Genomic DNA, 14,909 nt, shown 5'->3' on the forward strand with positions numbered 1-14,909 from the left:
TCTGTTAATATGTAATACTTCCACCTTATGTATATCATAGAAACTAGAGCTAATAAAAATTATTCATTAGTAGGAATTGCCTCATGAAGTGCTCGAAACATTCAAAAATTATTTTTTTGTTGCCCAGTTAACGAGAAGGGTATGGCATGTGCCTTCGATATAGATATCTCTATGGTCGAAGAAATTTGCAGTTATATCTCTGGAAAATTTGGCGCCATGTAGAAACTGAGCGTTTGTAAATATTATTGGTATGGAGAATGTGTCAGTGGAAGAAAATTAGTGTACTGTTTGTGTATTGTGAATGTCAGTCCGTATAATGGATTCTATGGAGTCTGTTGTGATGTAAATGTTGAATAGTTGTATTGCCTTGCAGTAACGAGGAATTTGACAAAATTCATAACCTTCGGTGACATTTGCGCTGTAGCTCCTCACTACATGTTTCGATGGATGCAATGTGCGAGGAAATAGACGCTCTTATTTCCGAAAACAACGCATTGGTTTCTCAAACAAAAGTAAGTATAACTACGTGACATTAAATTTCAGTATTTCATCGAAATGTTGCTTTTGTTCATATAGTTTTAATTTTGGACAGCAGCTTGATTTTTGTATTTCCTTGTCGGGTTGGGCTAGCTGTGCATTTTTATGGGAATAATGGATCCTAAGAGTTATCCTATAGAAATGAAAGGCCACTCATATTTGCAATTCATGTAACATAAAAGTCATATGTCAGACATATGAACAGTAATCTGTTTGAAGACTATACCGTACCTTATTCGGGTATCATTGTGAGAAGTTTTCCAGTTGAGTTATATCACCGTATTCCGAACGTCTCTATATTCAGTCCCAGATTCAAGTATTAAGGAGTGAACTATTTACTAATATGCAAATTGAAGCTCTTTGGTAATACTATTTATAAATTTGTAGTAATCATACCTGCAAATGTTGAGGTGATATAGAAAACTACATTTATTTTACCATTGCTATTGCGTTATTTGCTCCTGTCTTTGTTTTGCTGCTGAAGGGTGTGAAAGGGCTTCTTCCATTTCCTGTTGTAGATGAGGAGTGAAGAAATTGTTATTTATCTAGTGTTATATCTTTGTAATATATCAGATATCATGTGTTAATAATATCAACCGGACTGAATGTATTTGTACTCAGCGAATTTTCAATCTGTTACTATACGAAATAGACCTAGGCCTACATGATTGCTGGGAATACTGGTTACATCAAGTTTCAGATTTTTAAATTTCTTGTTCCATTTCACTTCCTGCTCAATTCTTGCCTAATCCTATCATACGTTGTATACATTTATATGTGTATATATTATTTCTGTAATGTATGTGACATGTCCTATACAGTTGTGCCAAATGGTCAAGGGACGAATAAATCAGTTAAATGTACTAGTCAAGTGGTTAGATGAGATATAACTGGAGGATTTGCTCTTTTTCTTGGGTTAGTACTGACAACCCAGAAAGACGTATCACAGTTTCTGTTTGAAATACACTCTGTTCACTCATCCTAGCAACATTGTGTGTCTCTCTTTCCAATATAGAATTAAACATATGAAAAATTGAATGAGACACGCTGTATGTATGAGGTTATGTGACAGATGTACAGGTTTCCATGCAGCCACTCCTGTTAATAGACAGATGTACAGGTTTCCATGCAACCACTCCTGTTAATAGCAGCATAAGAAATTGTTTTATTAGATCTCGTGAGCAATTGGTAGCTGGGTGGTACGCAGTTAAGAAATGCCAACAAGTCTGTTGCTGCCATACACAAATTTCCATCACAAAACAAAGAAACTGTTCAATATGAAATGTGTCACTTGATTTTCATAATCATGAAAAGGCTTCGTTTAGATTTTCCTTGTATTATGGTCTTCACCCATACACATTTATGTTTCTACTGCCTGTTGTGCACTTCTATCAACCCACTTTCCATTATGTAAACGTTTCTGTTTTTGCTTATCTCCTAAAAGCTAGTGAAGAACTATCTTGGTCCATCCACTGCCAATTCTTCTAGCTGTGTGTCCTACCAGTCTCCATTTACTTTCATTACAATCATAAATACATCATCCATTTCAGACTCTATCCTGATCTATCTGAGACCGATGACCTCGCTGTCTGGTCTCCTTCCCCGAAACAACCAACCAACCAACCTGATCTATCTATGTGTTTTTGTATCTCACTTAGTAATTCCCACAATGCATCTCCATTGCTCATTGAGTAACACCTAATTTTTATAACAGGTCAGATGATGCTAACACTTCATTGTTAATGTATACCATACTGTTTTCCTTTTGAGATGTTGGTTATGCATTATTGTAGTGACTTCTTTTTATAACTGATTATTGGGTCTACTTCCGACCTTGCTTGTAAGTTTCTTTATTTGTTGCTGTAATTTCTGTGCACTAGAGGCAAATGACACATCATCAGCAAAACAGAGATGTCTCAGGTATATTCCATTTACACACATTCCTTCTCTCAGCCAGTTTAAGGATCTGAAAGCTTCCTCTTTGGCTGCTGCAAACAGTTTTGGTAATATGGAATCTCCTTACCTGACTCGTGTTTCAATTATTAATTTCCCACTAACCTGATGAAGTCTAGTGGAAGCTGTATCATTGACATATGTATTCTTCAGTATGTTAACATAAATTGAATTGGTATTTTGTTTCTAAAAATTTTGTTGAACTACGATCAAAAGCTGTTTCACAATCTGAGTCCAAAGATTAGTATTTCATTGTCATTGTCCTTTTCCATAATTTTGTTGTTGACTAGCAAATGATCCATTGAGTTATATCCACTTTGGTAGCCAGCGTGTCACTTTGATTGACTAAAATCCTTCCCCCACCCCCTTCCTATGAAATTGATGATGATTTTAGTGAATATATTATTGTATATGTGTTAGCGACACTGCCCTTCTTCGAACATTGCATCTCTTTACAATGCATGGTTCTTTTGGGGGTGAAATGCCTTTTCCTTTGTCTGATGTTTGAACTGACTTTCCCAGTCAGTTATAGAGGGTACCACAGTTTAACACAGACTCCAAAGTGTGATGCAGTATGGCATTTTCCAAACTAGCAAATCTTCGACAGAGGTGAATGAAGTTATAAGTGACAGAAAAAAAATTGTAAGACAGATGGAGTATTGAATTCCGCCAACATTTGTATTTGTATTCTAGTCCTTGCACATTGATAGATGCCGGCCGAAGTGGCCGTGCGGTTAAAGGCGCTGCAGTCTGGAACCGCAAGACCGCTACGGTCGCAGGTTCGAATCCTGCCTTGGGCATGGATGTTTGTGATGTCCTTAGGTTAGTTAGGTTTAACTAGTTCTAAGTTCTAGGGGACTAATGACCTCAGAAGTTGAGTCCCATAGTGCTCAGAGCCATTTGAACATTGATAGATCAAAAGTTATGAGTCGGAGGCTAATATGTATTAGTTTTTTCTCTATGTTGTGAAATACGATGATTATAAGATTGTTCCAGTTTTGAGGAATTGCTGATCACTGCAGATATCTTTAAATAATTTTGCAAGGTACTACACTTCCAATTTGAATCATTTGTGTTCAAATGGCTTCATACATGTCATCTATCATTACCTCTGGAATGTCATATGTGTCATTGCTGTCAGTACATATTTCTGATTCATCTCTTGATCTGCACAAATGATGAAAGAAGTCTTTGAATATTTTTACAATATCGTTTCTCCTGTCACTTACTATCTAGCATCTTAACATTGACATAGTGCCCACCCAACGTAAGTTTCTTCACACACTTATTGTTTTCTGTTGTTTGTTTTATCGTATCATTGTCTTCTCACATTATACATACATGCATTAATCCTTGTTCCATAGATCATAAATACGACATTTTGTAATGATGTGGAACGTGTCACTTTAACATAAGTTTTCTTTACACAAATTAATTAATTAATTAATTTTTTTACAGTGACTACTTCTTATCTAAGAATTCATCTATTGAGCAGAAGGAGTTGTCATTCAGAAATTCTTTTAATTTGCTTTTAAATGTTGGTTGGCTATCTGTCAGACTTTTAATACTATTTGGCAAATGACCAAAGATTTTTGTGGCAGTATAATTCACCCCTTTCTGTGCCAAAGCAAGATTTAATCCAGACTAGTGAAGGTCATCCTTTATTCTAGTGTTGTAGCTAGAAAGGGGTGAATTATACTGCCACAAAAATCTTTGGTCATTTGCCAAATAGTATTAAAAGTCTGACAGATAGCCAACCAACATTTAAAAGCAAATTAAAAGAATTTCTGGATCACAACTCCTTCTGCTCAGTAGATGAATTCTTAGATAAAATGTAGTAACTGTAAAAAAATTAATTAATTAATTAATTATTTTGTGTAAAGAAAACTTATGTCAAAGTTACATGTTCAACATCATTACAAAATGTCATACTCATGATCTATGGAACAAAGATTAATGTGTGTATGTACGATCTAAATATCGATAAATTTAAATTAATGCAGGTGAACAGGAAAACGAACCTCGTAATGTTTGAATACTCTGTTAGTAGTGTAGCGCTTGACACAGTCAAAACGATTAAATAGTTGGGCATAACATTGCAGAGCGATATGAAGTGGGACATGCATGTCATGGCAGTTGTGGGGAAGGCAGATAGTCGTCTTTGGGAAGATGTGGTTCATCTGTAAAGGAGACCGCTTATAAAACACTAATACGACCTATTCTTGAGTACTGCTCGAGCGTTTGGGATCCCTATCAGGTCGGATTGAGGGAGGACATAGAAGCAATTCAGAGGTGGGCTGCTAGATTTGTTACTGGTAGGTTTGATCATTGTGCGAGTGTTACAGAAATGCTTGAGGAACTCAGGTGGGAGTCTCCGGAGAAAAGGAGGTGTTCTTTTCGTGAATCGCTACTGAGGAAATTTAGAGAACCAGCATTTGAGGCTGACTGCAGTACAATTTTACTGCCGCCAACTTATAGTTCACGGAAAGACTACAAAGATAAGATAAGAGAGATTAGGGCTCGTACAGAGGCATTTAGGCAGTACTTTTTCCCTCGTTCTGTTTGGAAGTGGAACAGGGAGAGAAGATGCTAGTTGTGGTACGAGGTACCCTCCGCCACGCACTGTATGGTGGATTGCGGAGTATGTATGTAGATGTATATGTAGATACGCACTTCACTGTTGTTTTTAAATTGAGGTGGGTTATTAATGACAAATTTCATAAGCGAATATATGTATTGCGAAGGTGCTGTGAATGTCCTGAGTTCCTCAAATAAATGCCTGCAGGGTCATCTTGGGTGGGCTGCTCCAGCTATTATTCTGATTATACGCTTTTGTGCAATGAATACCTTCTCTCTTAATGATGAATTGCCCCAAAATATGTTCCCATATGAAAGCAGTGAATGAAAATAGGCATAGTAGGCTAATTTACTGATATGTTTATCAACAAAATTTGCAATAACCCTAATAGCTTAAGTAGCTGAATCTAACCGTTTCAGCAGATCATCAATTGTGTGTTTCTTCCAATTAAGTTTCTCATCAGTTTCATATCAAAGACATTTCTGAATAGTTTTGTTTACTTCAGCATAATTTTTCATCTTCCTGTTATTGTTTGACGTGATCTCTCACATTGTTGTCATTCTGTTGCTTTCTCTCTACCTGCAAAATATTTTTATTAGCTGAAATGTTTGCTACTTCTTTACAACTTGCAACCGTACTGTCACATTTCAGCCTGTCCGCAGCTTGTGGTCTAGTGGCTAGCATTGCTGCCTCCGGATCGTAGGGTACCGGGTTCGATTCCTTTCCGGGTTGGGGATTTTCTCTGCCCAAGCACTGGGTGTTTGTGTTGTCCTCATCATTTGTGACAGTGGCTAGATTGGACTGTGAAAAATAAATGGACTGTGTAAAAATTGGGACTTTGTACGGGCACTGATGACCACGCGGTTGAGTGCCCTACAAACCAAACATCATCATCATCACATTTCAGCCAAACATAGATTTTGGGCTACACTACAGGTCATTATGTCAGCACATGCAAGATTTGTTGTTCATGTGCATTGGCTTTTCCAACTCACAACCAAACTGTCACCTTACAATGTATTTTAGGACTTGGCCTACGCTACAGAACTGTCTGTCACCACAACATTTGTACCAAAGATTAATACAAATTAAAATGAAATATTTTCAGTGTTCTGCTCTCTTGCTATTTGCACACATGTGATGTCACATGCCACATCATCATAACATTATGGGACAAAGTCAGTGTTCGGTATTGGTAGGTTCTGTTGCCTTTTGTGTACATATCTTTGTCAAATACATATTCATTTCATCTGTGCCTGGTTAATTATGTATGTCTCTTCGGCGTTAAATAAAATTTTGTCACCTGTGTTTCTCATTTACTGCCTGTCACACTGCCCCAGATATGTATCTGTTTTCAGTTTTCATATCTTATTTCTCTGTAAGCACTTGAAAATCAAGAATGATACATTTTTTATGACTAGCAAAATGTAACCGATTTGATCTTTAATGCCATCTGGTCTTTGTGAATTTAATTTTTTCCCCTTATCTTTTTTTTTCTATTAGAATAATTTGTCGAAGTCAGACATGTTGTTCTCTGCAAAGTCACTCAAGATCATGTATTATTTTTTGTCTTGCTTCACCATTAAAATTCTCCAGTATCATCTCGTAGTGGGATTTGCTGTTATTTATCAGGGAATGATTCTGTATAGAGATCTTATACCTCCTCTTCAGAAAGCGAGCACATTAATACATATATTTGAATGATTTCTGTGGAATATCTTTGGTTTACTTATAAAAAAAGTCTTACTACTAAGTCTGTGTTACCTTAATAACTGCGCTTCCGGTCTTTGGGTCATGTATTTCTGAGATTTATTCTCCATCTCGTGTAACAATATGGGACACTTTTTTAAGTGCTGTTTATAGAGGTTAGCTGGGTATCCAAGGCTCAGTTTTAGTGGAAGTTTCTTTCCTGTCATGGGACCAAAATGGCTCATGATTCTTTAAACTAAAAAACTTCCATTGGTTCAAACAGATTGTTGGTTGATGTTTAACATTCATCCAAAAGAGATGGACGTGCGAGTTCTGTACAGAGCAATTAGTGTCTGTCAGTAAAATTATAAACAATAAAAGGTAAATCTCTACCAGAAGGGGGGTAATACTCACTGCCTCTATGGAATTTGATAAACCATATGTACCTCCTGAGTCATGCCAAACGGCAAACGCCTTAGAGAGCTTAGTCTTGGTTGGCTGGGTACAAGTCTGGAGAACCACAGTTTACTGAGCTGGGCTCTTGTAAACACCGTAAGGTCTGGGTACGGTTCAGTGACCAATGTCAGTGGAACATTGTACGTAACAGGCAAAAATATATATAGAACAATTCAGAATCAAGGTGTGCTGCACACTGATCTGATGAGTGGCTGTTGAGGTGAAACAATCATTAGTGGGCAACCTGTAGCACTTTCAATGTCCTCTTGCGACCAGATTAATTTACACGGTGAATTTAACAGTTGTATTGGTGCAGAATACAACAAAGTTACGTCGGCCATCTGTGAGAGAATACGGGATGGCAAACCCTACCGTACTTGACAATGTACTGTTATACATAACTCACTGTTACAATAGATGCCAGTTTACAAGGCTGCATAGCACTGTTAGTACTGATCTACCTGCCCTACTGCATCTTTGCCAGTCAGTCACATTGCTTCAACCTGTACAAATCACCTGAGCTGACCTCTAGTACAGTTATCCACATACTGCACTCCAACATGTGAATTTGCATAATGAATCTTTCAACACAACCACACTTCGGGATTTTGAGTATGACTACCAACAAATAGTTCTGATAGAGAACTGAACTATATTGTGGAGGCCCAGTGTCCTCAAATTAAAGTGTTTGTACATTCGTCATTACATCAAAACAAGTTCAGAGATGGCACCTAGCAGAATTTACGTAGCTCGCTCAGACATCATGACTTGCATAAGGGTTTATGTTTTATAAATGCCACAATACAGCTAGTCTTTGTTGAAAAGATACCATTAATGCTCTTTGCCATGTGAGACTTCTCACAACTTGCCATGATAGTTAGGACAGCTGCAATTAAGTAATCTGATATTCTCCAAGTCAGCCAGAGCGTCATCAGCAATGATAATACCACAACAATTGAGTGATCAGCAGCTTGCCACAGTATGCCATGCTCATGTACCTTCACACACAGCAGTACTGCATCATACACACCATAAACATTGTTCACAAAGTATTCACATCTAAGGCTCAGCACTCTGCACGCTTTATTTCCTACAGTCATGTCTGTTCATTTTCTCACACACATCATCACTTTGAACACTGGGAATAATTGGGAAAGTAATCTTTCCTTCATCTTGAGGACCACCATACTCGTGGGATACAGGACAACAATGGCAATCAGTGCATTGAGGTGATGTCATTGACTCCTCCCACTCTCTCCGTGCTGTTGTCTGCTTGTTGGCTCTTGTTCCCAACTTGTTGGCAGTACAATATCTAAATCAGTTTTTCCATGGTGTCAGATCACCACCTACCATCTTAACCTATCACCAAGTTCAGTAGTCGTGACCCAGATTCCTTGTTTAAACTATGCTGTAATTTGTGCCGTAATGCTCACTTTCCTTCACATCAGGAAAACACTGGAAACTTTTCTATGTATCATTCATATTATTTACATGGACAGAATTGTACAATTTGTTGCCATGAACTTCATTATTTAATGTTTGTAATGATTACTCTCCTAACTACTGTATGTTGCATGTTTTGGAGAGTGTGACATTTCTCCACCTTACCTTTGTGTACATGCATCGGTATATTGTATGATATTGTATGGTAGTCTAAACAATTCTTAGGTCAGCGCTCATGGCTGCTCAGTCTTTGTTAACACATAGGCCTACTGTAACCTTGACAATTTACTCCACTTAACTTGTATGTTTTTCACTAGTGGCATCTCCGTCCAGCTCGCACAGATACTTAATCTAATATTGGCTGGCCTGTTGCCAACCTCAGCTTCTGTTACCTACTCACTTCACATTATATATAAGTTCTTTATCACATAGCTTCAGCACTTTCAAGCACTAAATTCAAAATCATTACAGTGCATACACCTCATCAACACTTTGCCTTCTACTTTAGCATTAGCACATTTCTTACCTCATTACAACACCATCAACCATTTAATTTTAAACCATATTCCCAAAGTTATTCGCTCACTCACTCCTTCAGTTTATGCCGCCCAAATACTGGTTTAGCTACACTCATAGTTTTGTATCTCAGAATTTTGGCAACTGTTTGTTGCTTACAGCTTACATGTCAATCTTTACACCTACAGCTTGACTCATACCACCCCTGTTTCATATTTCCCCCGAATGTCAAGATAGATTACCAAGTGGGAAGCTCCTTGCACTTTTAAGAGCAAATTGCAGAAAATAGATCACAGAAGAGCCTAGAACGAGAAAGGAAGAATGGCTCTAGCTAGCTGAGGTATGCACAGTTGCAAGGCTGTGAAGTCTCAAAGTGTGAGAGCCCCCCCTACCCTTTTCCATTAGAACCACATATTGCCCACTGTGCTCCATTCATCTGCTTCATCTTTATCTTTCCCTGATAACCTTTTCACTGTGATAAGCCCTACATACCTCTCCTGCTGCTCTCTGAACTCTCAAGCTATACAACTTAATATTTTGAGTATATTTTTTGTAATTACTTTTGGCCTTTCTCTTACATTCACAGGTTCCCTTATCTGACTCCTTTTCTGTAAGGATGGTACCACTGAAATCTTACCTCCACTCTACATTTTCATAGAGCACAGTTCAGAATTTACCTCAGAGTAATATACATTTAGAAAATCGACGCCAACCAGTTGGTTTACCCTGAGTTTAGGAATTATTAGAAGTGTGTGTGCTCCATTGTCACATTCACAATTTTCACAGATAATGTCACTTCATGATGAATAACTTTGGATATCTTTCCAGTAGCCCGAAAAATTTTCACATTAGCGACTTTCCACAATGCCATATTTTTCTTTGGTGGACCTGCAAATACTCTTCCGCAATGACTAAAATCTCGGAACCGATATCTACTAATAATTTACTTTTCAAACTACCTATACTTACTGCAGTAGGATCTACATTGGCAGCAAGGGGAACTGGCAGGCCATTAACTTTGGCCATCTAATCAAAATCTGGGCTGCTTAGGGCAGGCTTTTGTTTTACTCTTCCTACTGGCCAACATGGGAATTCGCTAAGCAGTCTGCCATGAAGCAACAGTTCACGCATGTAGTGGGCCTCCACCTACCCAGTCTGCAGATGTAAAAGCTCAATTTCCCCATTATCTAACCTTTCCTTGAACCCAAACTTAAAGATAAATTCGCTTTCTCCACTTGTCACTTCTGTGCTTTCTAATTTTGCTGTTGATACGAATTCACATGTTTGTTCTGTGCTCATGTTTTTGTTGCAGCGAGTTTGGATATGTGCTTTTGAACACCATAGATCCCACATTTGCTGACTCAATGAAGGTTTATTGCTTCCTGTTTCCAGTCCCAGTGGCATTTGATTTTGAAATACCCTCACGATTCCAAACACATTGCCACCTCCAGACGTGTGGATTATGTTGGAGTCTTCTGCACGCTGCCTGTTTTTGGTTGATTTTAACTCTAGTTCTGCTCTTTGTATAAGGTGAATAGAAATTGGGAAGCGATTGCTAAAGTGGAAGTTGTGTACCACTTTCCACTGTATTAAAGAGTCTGTAAGAACATGAATGCAAGCTTTCATGTCAATGGCATAGAGAGACCCCATGTTGCTGTGCAAAAATTTACCATTGCCCCCATGTTCAGCAGGCATCTAAATTTAGATAAATGCTAGAGTGGATGGTCAACTTCTGCATGGTGTAGACTCAACAATCCAGAAATCTTGTAAGTCACTTCCAGAAGATGTTGTTCCACTCTTAATAACCCAACCCAATTGGACACTGCTATACAGGAGTCATTCCAAAAAATTCAGCATTTATTATCAATCTTTCTGGACACTGAAAAGGCAAGTGACACTGTAGGGAGACACAATATCATCTGTTAATTACACAAATGGGGATTTTGTGTTCGTCTCCTCATTGTTCTGTTACCCTTCCTTGCCGAACATCATCTTAGATTCAGAGTCAGGAATGCTCTTTCCAACAGATTGTCTCTAGTTAACTGTATTTCTCGGGGAAGAATTTATTCATGACTTCAGTCACAGTTACAATCAGGAGCATATCATCTGTTGTGAGTTTTATGAGAACTGCTCATTGTTTTTGAGTGCCTGCTTCATTTTCTGCTTCTGTTGTAATCTGACATATTCTTCCCATCAATTACATACCATTGACACTTATGAGACAAGAAGTATGGTCTGCTAGAACAGGTTTTAATTTTTTTCATGAGAAAACTGTGTGTGTTGATTTTAATTGTGATTGTTCTCTTTTTGCTTCCCCTGAACTAATACTGTGGGATGCTGTTTTTACTTCATCTGAACTAAGTGTGTGGGATGCTGTTTTACATTTTAATGACATAGTAATGTTCGTGGGACTCATATTTGACAGAGAATTGACTTGGCTGCCGCATCTCACAGATTTAAAAATAAGAGCCCTTTAAGCACTGGACATCATGAAATGCCCAAATAGTAGGAACTGTGCTGCAAGATAGATCCTACTTGCAACATTTAACATATATAGGAGTGTCTCTAATAAACATACAGAGGCAGGGTTGGAGCAAAGCACCACCCTGGTTGTTAATGAAGCCCAGGATAATTTTAGATATGACGGTCTGCAACAAACTGCTCACTCCAGACTGTTTTTAGGAAATATATATATATATATATATATATATATATATATATATATATATATATATATATATATATTAACTGAGCACCATAATTTGACACAGTATATACAGATGGCTTCAAAATGGGGAGACTACTAGTTACTCAACTGTTTCTCCTGCCTGTGTCTTCAGAGTTTGCCTGCCCAGAGAGTTTACTGTATTTGACACTAAACTCTGTGTGATTCGTAAAACTGTGGCTGAGATGAAACATGATCATGGTTTGAGATTCCTGATCTGCTCATATTCTCTTAGTATCCTGTAGACCACCCAGCATATTTGTCCAGCAGATAAAGCCAACAAGGATTCTCTTCTCCAGCTACAAAGATAGGGAAGTGAGGTATCATTCTACTGAGTACCAGGACATTTGGGAATTCATGGGAGTGAGTTAGCCGATACAACAGCCAGGGAGATGTGCCCTTCTAAATGTAATCCACTGCCCTATCTCACTGTGTGCTTTGATGTCGTTGCTGAGAAGGCTCATAATGTGTCTCTGGAAGGGAGAGCAGCTGGGCATGATGGGTAACACATTGAGATCAATAGAAAGGACTGTAAGGTTGTAGCGCACCTCCTTCTGATTAGTTATAACTGATGAGATCTGCTTAACACGTCGTTGAATAGGACACAGCCCCCTTTTGCATGGCTTCCTCATCAGATGTGAAGAACCATGGATATTGTAGTGCCGGTGTTATTCTGATGATGATGATGCACTGTGGCGACCACGGTCGTTACTGAACACATCAGGTGAATTCGCAATTGCAAAGAATAACTACCATCAGCTGTAGAATGGAATGATGACAATGAAAATTTGTGCCAGACCGGGACTTGAACCTGAATTTCCCGCTTATCGCAAGCGGTCACCTTACCATTTGGCTACCTGTGCATGACTCATGGCCAAACCCAAATATCCCTATGTTGTCAACCATACGTCTACGATCTGTACTCAAATATCCTTTATGTGTATTCCCGTACAGATCGCACACCTTGGTATCGGCAGATAAATACGATATTGTAGTGCCAGTGTTATTCTGGTGACGATGCACTGCGGCGACCACAGCTATTACTAAACACATCAGATGAATTCGCAATTGCGAATAGTGACTACCATCAACTGTAGAATGGAATGAAGGCAATGAAAATTTTGATATACAGGACATAAAATACCGTCTGAGGCCTGCGATCATTTTTATGTTAATAATTGGCAACCAGTGCTGTACAATCATAATAAAGTCATGAGATGTTCAACTGACTCTTTTATTAGAACACGTTACGCGTTTCGGGATTACACCCATCTTCAGACATCTGTTACAAAAAAGTACAAAACATAAGTGAACAGCACACTCAACACGTCTCAACGTTACAGAAAATGAGATCAGGTCATATGAGTTACATACCACAAACTTCAACTTCTTCCTAACCAACCAGGCGTACAGCCTTGACAACTCAAAGGAAGTGTCGAATAACATATGACTGCGACACAAGCAGTCTTCAAGCAGAGTATATACTGATGCTAAAAAAGTCAACTAGCGGCGAAGTGCCCTCGGTAGGGGGCGCTGCATGGTCATGTGCTCCATGCATTCACATGTAATTTAATAATAATATACTTAGCCTATAACATCTAACAGGGTGTAATTATGACTGTTGTTGTAGTCTTCAGTCCTGAGACTGGTTTGATGCAGCTCTCCATGTTACTCTATCCTGTGCAAGCTCCTTCATCTCCCAGTACGTACTGCAGTCTCCATCCTTCTGAATCTGCTTAGTGTATTCATGTCTTGGTCTCCCTCTACAATTTTTACCCTCCGCGCTGCCCTCCAATACTAAATTGGTGATCCCTTGATGCCTCAGAACATGTCCTACCAATCGATCCCTTCTTCTAGTCAAGTTGTGCCACAAACTCCTCTTCTCCCCAATCTTATTCAATACCTCCTCATTAGTTGTGTGATCTACCCATCTAATCTTCAGCATTCTTCTGTAGCACCACATTTCGAAAGCTTCTATTCTCTTCTTGTCCAAATTATTTATCATCCATGTTTCACTTCCATACATGGCTACACTCCATACAAATACTTTCAGAAACGACTTCCTGACACTTAAATCTATACTCGATGTTAACAAATTTCTCTTCTTCAGAAACGCTTTCCTTGCCGTTGCCAGTCTACATTTTATAGCCTCTGTACCTCGACCATCATCAATTATTTTCCTCCCCAAATAGCAAAACTCCTTTACTACTTTGAGTGTCTCATTTCCTAATCTAATTCCCTTAGCATCACCCAAGTTAACTCGACTACATTCCATTATCCTCGATTTGCTTTTGTTGATGTTCATCTTATATCCTCCCTTCAAGACACCGTCCATTCCGTTCAACTGCTCTTCCAAGTCCTTTGCTGTCTCTGACAGAATTACAATGTCATCAGCGAACCTTAAAGTTTTTATTTCTTCTCCATGGATTTTAATACCTACTCTGAATTTTTCTTTTGTTTCCTTTACTGCTTGCTCAATATACAGATTGAATAACATCGGGGAGAGGCTACAACCACTGCTTCCCTTTCATGTCCCTCGACTCTTATAACTGCTATCTGGTTTCTGCACAAATTGTAAATAGCCTTTTGCTCCCTGTATTTTACCCCTGCCACCTTCAGAATTTGAAAGAGTATTCCAGTCAACATTGTCAAAAGCTTTCTCCAAGTCTACAAATGCTACAAACGTAGGTTTACCTATTCTTAATCTATTTTCTAAGATAAGTTGTAGGATCAGTATTGCCTCACGTGTTCCAACATTTCTACGGAATCCAAACTGATCTTCCCCGAGGTCGGCTTCTACCAGTTTTTCCATTCATCTGTAAAGAATTCGCGTTAGTATTTTGCAGCTGTGACTTATTAAACTGATAGTTCGGTAATTTTCACATCTGTCAACACTTGTTTAATTGGGAATGGAATTATTCTATTCTTCTTGAAGTCTGAGGGCATTTCGCCTGTCTCATACATTTTGCTCACCAGATGGTAGAGTTTTGTCAGGACTGGCTCTCCCAAGGC

At 38.5% G+C, this 14,909-nt stretch overlaps 1 protein-coding gene across 3 annotated transcripts in view; it reads left to right on the plus strand.

The window, feature by feature from the left end:
• The first annotated feature begins 212 nt into the window (after positions 1–212).
• Positions 213–14,909, plus strand: part of LOC124721596 — a 202,150-nt gene continuing 187,453 nt past the window's right edge. For all 3 annotated transcript variants that reach the window (XM_047246646.1, XM_047246648.1, XM_047246647.1), the window contains exon 1: positions 213–512. In XM_047246646.1, the coding sequence (XP_047102602.1) occupies positions 444–512 (69 nt within the window). In that variant the 5' untranslated portion in view covers positions 213–443. The remainder of the gene's footprint in view (positions 513–14,909) is intronic.

This window comes from Schistocerca piceifrons, chromosome X (assembly GCF_021461385.2).
Source record: "Schistocerca piceifrons isolate TAMUIC-IGC-003096 chromosome X, iqSchPice1.1, whole genome shotgun sequence".
Taxonomy (NCBI): Eukaryota; Metazoa; Arthropoda; class Insecta; order Orthoptera; family Acrididae; genus Schistocerca; species Schistocerca piceifrons.